This window comes from Python bivittatus, unplaced genomic scaffold (genome assembly GCF_059951505.1).
Source record: "Python bivittatus isolate LINGU-HERP-01145 unplaced genomic scaffold, Pbiv_v1 ctg000120_np1212, whole genome shotgun sequence".
NCBI lineage: Eukaryota > Metazoa > Chordata > Lepidosauria > Squamata > Pythonidae > Python > Python bivittatus.
This window is the reverse complement of record NW_028277037.1, coordinates 4,338,358-4,347,175: the sequence shown is the minus strand read 5'-3', so window position 1 is coordinate 4,347,175 and position 8,818 is coordinate 4,338,358. Positions and strand designations below refer to the sequence as shown.

The following is an 8,818-nucleotide window of genomic DNA, read 5'->3' as shown; positions in this document are numbered from 1 at the left end:
TGAGGGGAGGGCAGATGGCACAAGCCTATATTATGGGAGGGAGGGAGGGAGATTTCTGACACTCCCTGCCAGCTTCCCACAAGGAAATTCAATGGGGAGGCTGGCAGCAAGTTGGAAGTCGCTCCTGCTCCCACTATTTTTTTTGCCTGCCCATGATCATTATGTTTCTTTGTTTAGGTAAGGAAGTATCTCTGAAACTATGACCCAGAGTCACAGGTTGTCTAGTAAAAAATAAAGATCAAAAACCTTGGTATTTCCTGATATTCCCCCATTCAAAGATTAGGTAGGATTGACCTTTCTTAGCCTTTTGAGATCAGTCAAGATAAGCTACTTGCCATGTAGCTGGGTTATTCTTTGATATATTTAAGATTCAGTGACCAAAGGACCGAGCAGTTCTAGTGCACAAATATTTTATACTTTCCCTTATTTATCAAGATGGTAAAGCAACTTTATAAAAAGTCATCCCTCTATCTTGTCCAAAATAAGATTTTGAAGTGAATCTGGAGTCTTTCTACTGTCGAGAAAAAAAATATGACAGCAAAGATGTTTCTTATGATTGGCAAGAAATTCCTCATGTGCTGAATCTACATGGCCAGTGATTTTAAAGTTATCTTAATAACTCTTCGCAAATTCCGACAACCCAGCAGAAAATGAAAGGGTTGTGCTAGTAAATGAAACACAATAGCTAACATTACTTTAAAAATGATTGAAGTACTTCATATATTTTCTGCCTCAAAGGCATAAACAGTAGCTCTTATGTGAACAAGAAAAGCTATTATAATCGATATAGATTTGGCACATCTTCCAGTATTAGTGTAGAACTAAAAAGACATAAGGCCGTGGATCATACAAGAAATTGCTTAAATTCAATTGTGTGGGATAGGCAACTTGCAACAATAGTTCACGATCAGAAAATGGTAGTTTTTATCAGTGGAATTCTGTATAAATGAATCTCTGGAGAATAACACAAATAATTGATATTCATTGGCAAACGGGTGCAATCTGTTTTTATGGAGACAAAAATAAATCACACCCCCATTTGCCAATGGATATACATTACAGATCTATATCACATATATCAACACAATGAACAACTTCCTGATGGTCATCATCTAAGATGTTCTACTTGTCTCTACTCCCAACCTGATGCTATCTAGCTATATTGAACTCAACTCTCACAGTCTGCTTCAGGGCTAGGCTTTATGAGAGCTAATGTCTGTAGCAGGGGTAGGAAGGAAGTATGAAGGGTCTATTCCAGCACCTACACCAGCCTACCAGACCTTTTCCTGGGGTCTTCATCCAAACATCTCTATACCCAAATCCCAGGATTGCTTAGTGAGGTTATTTCCCCAGGTAAAATAGTCTACCCAAGGTGAGACTCCCTCACCTTAGCACTGAATGGAAAATTCCTGTTGCCCACCAAACAGTTTGGCTCCAATTTTCCCCTCTGAACCAGTTATGAGGCTCAACACTGGAATACTCAAGAAAAGAAGGATTTTTATTTGAAATAAAAGCAACAAAGTGGGTGTTATCTGAAAAAATAGTTCAGCAACTACCAATTACACGAAACTGAATAGGTTTGTATTCCACTCACTACAGGTAGTCCTCAACTTATGACTATTTGTTTAACGTCCTTTCAAAGTTATGACTGCGCTGAAAAAAGTGACTTACAACCAATCCTCGTGCTTACGACCATCACAGAATCCCTGCTGTCACATGATCAAAACTCAGGCACTTGGCAACCGGCATGTATTTACGACAGTTGCAGCATGCTGGATCATGTGATTGCTATTTGCGACCTTCCCAGGGGTCTTCCAACAAGCAAAGTCAATGGGGGAAGCTGGATTCGCTTAATGACCATGTGATTCACTTAACTATTGCAGCAAAAAAGGTTGTAAAATCGGGCATGACTCACTTAACAGCCACATCACTTAACGACAGAAGTTCCGGTCCCAATTGCAGTTGTAAATTGAGAACTACCTGTAATCTGTAATTGGTTGAAGCAAACCAGGAACAAAGAAAAAAGATTGAAGTGGGTCACTCAAAATCAAGCGTGTGGCATTGGACAGAAGTGAAATAATTCTTAATGCAACTAAATAAATATTCCATAACTTTACTTTACTAGGTCCCATTCTTCCAGGGTTTTCTAGGCTTTGGCCTCACATCATCGGGCCTTGTCTCATGGAATCTCCTTTCTTCAGATTCCTGTGTCCTGGGGAAGGGGCACCCAGCCAAAACTCTCCAAGAATCAAAGAATCCCTCACTTCCTCTCTCCTGGAATCCCACCCTATTTCCCTCATTGGAGACGACAGTGCCTGTGCCTGAAGGTTCCCTCAAGCAGCCAGTAGGCCACCAAGTATTAAGACAGGGCACCAAGATGGAGAGGGTTGTTCTGTATGCATTTCAGAGGTACATTCTCTTCCCTTCTTTCTTCTCTCCAAGAAAATTTGCCTGCACATCCTGTTCATTTGCCTGCAATCCCCACAGCTCTGGCATACAGCTAACAACTAACGGCCTGGGAAGCAGTTATAGCCTTGTCCCTATGTTGCTCCAGCAATGGGGATGCGGCACCTCAAGTCTCTGATGATCAGAAAAGTCTCCTGTTACCGATGTACCGTTTGTGTTAGAATAGAGGGCCGATGGCCTTCAAAGTGGAAAGTGCAACATTGCACGAGACGGAGCCTGGTTGTCTCTCTCAACTCCCAGCACAAGGCACAGACTAACAGGGGCTGCAGCATCTGAGGAATCTGTGGGAAGACCTCTTCTTTTGTGCTGTTGGCAAGGATTTAGACTAAAACTTTGGGACAGGACCAACTGATTTAACTCCCCGCAGAGGGTCCTGAATTAGGTAAAAGAGTAACAAGGCTTTGATGGCACGGTTGCAGCCACCCTCTTAACTTTCTTGACATCTTCCCCTCCCACAGTAGCTATTTCCCAGCATGGTCTTTCCTGACAACCTGAAGATGGTCTCAGTTCTCTTCAGCCATCACTTTGTCTTTTAGCCTCACATCATGCTATTTGGCAAATGTCAGGAGGAGGAGAAGAGGGATGAAAGAGAGAACGCAGCAATAATTCGAAGCATATTAGAAAAAAAAATAAAGGGGCAACATCGTCATCGTTATACTTCCTTCTACATCCAGGCAGAAGCCTATCACGAGTTTCAACTGCCCAACGAAATACAAACAGTGGACGAGCGTATTACGGAGATTCCACATCAAATTATCTGCTGTATCTATGCTGGCATTCTTTCTGTTGCAAAGGATTCTGGATTCTCTTGGCGAAGAAAACCAAATATTCTCTTCTAGCTGCCTTTTGTATTGAAAGAACAGGAAAGCCCAAACTTCTGCAATCTCATTTTTATCAATAATTGTTAAGGCCAATGCTGAGAGGGAGAGGGAGGGAGGGAGGGAGGGAGGAGAGGGGGATAGAGAGAAAGGGATAGAGAAAGAAAAGAAAAGAAAAGAAAAGAAAAGAGAAAAGGAAGGAAGGAAGGAAGGAAGGAAGGAAGGAAGGAAGGAAGGAAGGAAGGAAGGAAGGAAGGAGAGAGGAAGAGAGAGAGAGAGAGAGAAAGGAAGGAAGGAAGGAAGGAAGGAAGGAAGGAAGGAAGGAAGGGAGGGAGGGAGGGAGGGAGGGAGGGAGGAAGGAAGGAAGGAGAGAGGAAGAGAGAGAGAGAGAGAAAGTAAGGATGGATGGGTGGGAGGGAGGAAGGAAGGAAGGAGAGAGGAAGAGAGAGAGAGAGAAAGGAAGGGAGGAAGGAAGGGAGGAAGGAAGGAAGGAAGGAAGGAGAGAGGAAGAGAGAGAGAGAGAGAAAGGAAGGAAGGAAGGAAGGAAGGAAGGAAGGAAGGAAGGAAGGAAGGGAGGGAGGGAGGGAGGGAGGGAGGGAGGGAGGGAGGGAGGAAGGAAGGAAGGAAGGAGAGAGGAAGAGAGAGAGAGAGAGAAAGGAAGGAAGGAAGGAAGGAAGGAAGGAAGGAAGGAAGGAAGGGAGGGAGGGAGGGAGGGAGGGAAGGAGAGGGAGAGAGAGAGAGAAGGAAGAGAGTGTTTGGCCAGTTGCATATTGTATGCACACACAGAATGAACATTATAACCAATTAAAAAGCCACAAGCATAAACAGAGCGTTTGGAAAGGCATTTTTACATTTGAGCAGCCTTTAACGGTTGTTCCTCAGCGGACCCCCTTCCACCCCCCTCCATTCCCACCCTCTTACTAGTATTTAAAAACACATTCCGAACAGAAGCATGTAGACAGGACTGAGAATGGCGGCGCTGCAAGGGAAAGGGGTGAAGCTGACAGCCTGGTTGTAAATATAGAACAAAAAGCACGAAGCTTTTCTAAGCAAATGGGTAAATATCCTCTCCAGCCACTCCAAGGAAAGATCGACAGCGTTCATATGTTGGAGAGAAGCAAGGCTGGCACACGCGGTGTTTGACTGCCACTCAGCTATTCAAGCAGAGCTCCAAAGAGCTTCCCACGCAGAGCGGGCAGGCTGCCAATGGCGATCATGTGAAGGCAGAGTCCAAAAGGGTGGTGATCTCTGGCAAATGCCGCTAGGGCGAGGCTGCTGCCTCCCTCAGCTGTCACACCGACAGGAAGATCCCGCAGCACAGAACATTATGTTTGTTTGGTTTTATGGCTTAGGCTTGTGGGGAAGATTTGGGGCCTGTTATCTGACAGTGAAGTTCTTCTTTGGATTCCCCTGTTCAGAAAAGCTGATGGGGCATGGTGGGGCACTGACCCCCAAAACAGGTTGTGTGACTCTTGATGCATTTTTGAGAGCATTGTTGCCTGAGTCCAGCTCGTTTCATGTTCTCCTGAGGTACATCTTTTGTCATCTTTTCTATTCCATATCCAGCTACGAAAACTGGTATTTGTCTGCACTGTCCCAAGTTTCAGTTACACCCTTCTTAGCTTGAAGGCCACACCTCATGATGGAAAAGTTTACCATGGAAGTCAACAATGAGGCCTCTCAGCTGGATCCACAACACAGTTAAGAGAACTTCTTTAGAAATGGGTAGGAAGGCAGCCTGCAAACCTAATTATCATTCTTCAGGATGGACATCAAGAGTGGGACTTGTTTCCAGTCAAATGGGACTAAGATCACAGTGTTAAGTCTCACTGAGTGCAATTTGGGATTAAGCAGATTTAGATGCTGAGGACGTTTATGGCTTCTGCAGTGGAGAAAGTCAAAAACATGAGCCTTGGGCTCCCTTGTCACAACACAGTTATCCCAAAGTGAGGCAAACATTTCAGGGGACAGTGTTGAAAGGTACAAAGTTGGTAAAAAGTTTAATGTGAATTTTCCTCAAAGTAAATTCAAGACACAACCTTGGAGATGAGAATGCATCAGAATGGACAGCCCTCCTTTTATCATTTGAGCCCCCATGACAGATGCCTCTCCTTGTTTTCTGTAGCCTTTCATCCTGTGATGTAATACGAACTGATACAAAGTTTTAAGATGTCTTGGTGTGACAGTGGAGGAAATTTTCAGGAAGAGAGTGCACAAAGTTGTTAACTAGGAGGAGGAGGAGAGACAATGCTTTTGGATTTATCTCTTTGCTTGCCTTAGATAACATGGAGGTGTGCATCCAGGGAAGATGCCTGCTCCCTCACCAGCTAAGCTTATGAACCCTCAACTGTTGTGCTGTGTTGCATATCTGGCCAGAGAGCTCTACTGATGATGTGTGTGAAGCTGGAAAGGCTTATAAAGAGAAATTAGGAGGTCTTGGTAGCATAGAAGGAAGACAAGCAAATGAGGCAACATGCTATTTCATAAAATTATCTATGGTATGGACAAAGGGACAGAGCAACTCTGTCCTCTCGCATAACAGGAGAATCTGGGGTGATTGCCTGGACTTCAGTTATCAGAGATTGAAACTAGAGAACAAGATTTCAATATGTACCTCAAATTATATTAGGTATTAGGCTAAGTCTTTAAGGAGAGATGCTGGCAGATAAAACTGTCAGTGATTGCTAGATATGAAGATTATATGCCAGATTCAGAATGGGAGGCCTCTGAACGCTGGCTGTCGGTGAACATCAGCCAAAGGAGATGACTGTTGCCTTCATGTCCTGCTTGTAAACCTCTTCAGGATATCTGGTTGACCATTATTGGGATGTTGGACTAGGAAAGATGATCTGATTTAAAAGAGCTCCTTGTGTGTCCTTATTTTAGGTCAGTGTTATTATTAATTACAAATGACAGAGCTGGATTATATGACTAGCAATAGCAGAATATAATCTCCTCCTGGGTGGAGGAGCAGATGGTGTGGCTATGTACAATAGTAGTCAAACACATCAGGATGGCATGTCTATTATTGGATATAACAGGACTGCACACACTTCAAGAATGATTCAGAAGAAGCACTCCAGAACCCACATGAACACTCTCTGACATGTTTTAAGCCTCTGCCTGAAAAGAAGATGCAGCTGCTTCAAAAAGTCCACCCTTAATGCAACTCTTTAAAGCAGCATCTTCTTTTTTTCAGACTTGCACAGAAGCCTGAAAAAAATTGGGCTGCTGTAATGAACAGAAAAGAGATGCCCTGCACATGTGAGGTCTGAAGCTTGCAAAGCCCTGGCAGCTAATCATGAAATTTGCTCTCAGCAACATATGCATGTTATTCAAAACAACCCATGCAAGAAAACCAAACAACCAACCTGTTAAGAAAACTGGGGTGTTTTCTTTGCAGTCTTATGAATCTAAAATCATGTGTGGTTGTGTGTGCACATGTGTATTCACACAAAGTATATTAGAGAGGAAAGGATTTCTAGAAACACGGGGCCTTAATTTTTTTTCTGCATCTACTTGCCTTTGGTCCCCATATTATATTCCATTTCATTTAGTGTAGTGCGGGCCACATTTACCTCTGTGATCTACTGCTCTTCCCTAGAAGGAAATGCATTGGACTAAATCATGACCACCCTAATCTGGTTCTAACTGTATCTTAAATTGGAATTTAGGCACACTAGCTACCCCAAAATGCAAGAAGTGGGAATGTGCAAGAGAATGCTGAGAGGTGACATCTCCTTTTCAATGTCTTCCCAATGCACTTCCAGGGAATGCTCACAGTCCTGCTCTAGCACCAAAATTGCAGGATGCTTAATTCTGTGGCACATTGGGGGTCTGTGGCAAGAAGGTTTGGCAACGATTTTCATAGAAATGCACCATAATATAGTTCTCTTGATATATATGAACACATATATCCAGATGTTTCTTGTCTCTCTTCCTCTCCTGTTTTAAAAAGAGTCACCCCTTTTGGAGAAAGGCATATTTTGTGGCTTTTCTTGAGACCCTTCTACTCTTTCCTTATACTTTCTGTTGTTGGCCTCCTGGGGTTGTTCGTGACTGCATCCGGGTACCTACATAAAATACTTGATATCTATCTTTCCACATCACAAAACATGCCGCAAATCCCATTATGGCCGCAAGGAGGTTAAGGATGAGCTGGACCAGCAAGAAAAGGTAGAAGGTCTGGGTGATGAAGCTGCAGTCACTCTGGTATGTGAAGGTTCTGCTGAGGGGATCCGTTGTGTCTAGTTTGCAGTGGCAAACTGATTCAGAGATGGGTTCACAGGTGAACTGGATGATCTGAGAATAGCAATAGGCAGCAAAAGCCATGGCTAACACACAGACGTTCAGACTCAAGGCACTCAGGATGAAGTAGGCGACCTAGAACGGAAGCACAGGAACCAACTGAGTATACTGCAAGGAATGTTCCATGGTTGATGAAAGCTGCCTTCTCAACGGCCTCCCAGCATATGCAAACTTTTGCTATATTTTGGGCAACCTGGAATAGACCCACAAGAACCACCTTAATCTCTTGCCAGGAATGTCCTACACGTTTCATCTTGCTAGAGCTCATGAATGTGTAGTTTGTTTTATTTGTGATATGTGATATGTGTTTCCCCCTGTGACATGATATCTTTCGGGGGTTTTGTTGTAGTGGTGGTAATGGTGGTTGTTTCTAGGAATTGCACTGTTTTTAATTACACGCCATCCAGTGTTAGCTTTTTGAGTTAGGGTGTTCTTATAAATCAAAATGATACACATACATACATACATACATACATTTACTTATGTACATAGTTGAATGCAGTGTGAATGAGTCAACTGATTCAAAACAGCAGTTTGTGTTTGATGGAACCTGGAATGCATTAGGGCAGTGTTGTCCAAACTTGGCCACTTTAAGATGCGTGGACTTCAACTCCCAGAATTCCCCAGCCAGCCCTGCTGGCTGGGGAATTCTGGGAGTTGAAGCCCACACATCTTAAAGTGGCCAAGTTTGGACAACACTGCATTAGGGCATCAGTAACAAGTATCAATTGTCTAAGTTATTCTTGCATTCCTGGATTCTAAACTCAGCCTATCTTCTACACTCTGAATGTGTCCAAATACACATATTTAGATTTGGCTGAATCTAGCTTGCCCTGTCCTCTCCTAAACACAAAAAGACCCCTGCTCCCTCCTCCATTAAAATTACGTCAGTCAATTAATCTTCTATTTTTTGTATCAGAAGTCCAATAACATCAGGTTAGCATCTGCTTTCAGTTACACTAGACTGCACCAATAGGGAGATTCTTGTCTATTAAAACACTTCCATCAATTAACTAAGGTGTTGGATATTCCTATTTGAGTTTCTTTATGTATTAAAAATAGTGTGGTATAAGATACAAGCTGAAGCCCCATCCAATTGTTTAACACTGCCTTTCCCACAGTGATCTACTGGAATCTCTCAGAACGTGGACCTGAAAGCTCTATAAACAATACTTTGCCTTCCAATAATTAATATATAGAAGTATATCACCTCTACATAGAAAAGT

At 43.1% G+C, this 8,818-nt stretch overlaps 1 protein-coding gene across 1 annotated transcript in view; it reads right to left on the bottom strand.

Moving 5' to 3' along the window:
* Nucleotides 1-1,477: 1,477 nt before the first annotated feature.
* The window catches only part of SSPN (sarcospan), a 29,650-nt gene continuing 22,309 nt past the window's right edge, over nt 1,478-8,818 (bottom strand). The window contains exon 3 of the mRNA XM_007423319.4: nt 1,478-7,667. Coding sequence (XP_007423381.1) covers nt 7,305-7,667 — 363 coding nt within the window. The 3' untranslated portion in view covers nt 1,478-7,304. The remainder of the gene's footprint in view (nt 7,668-8,818) is intronic.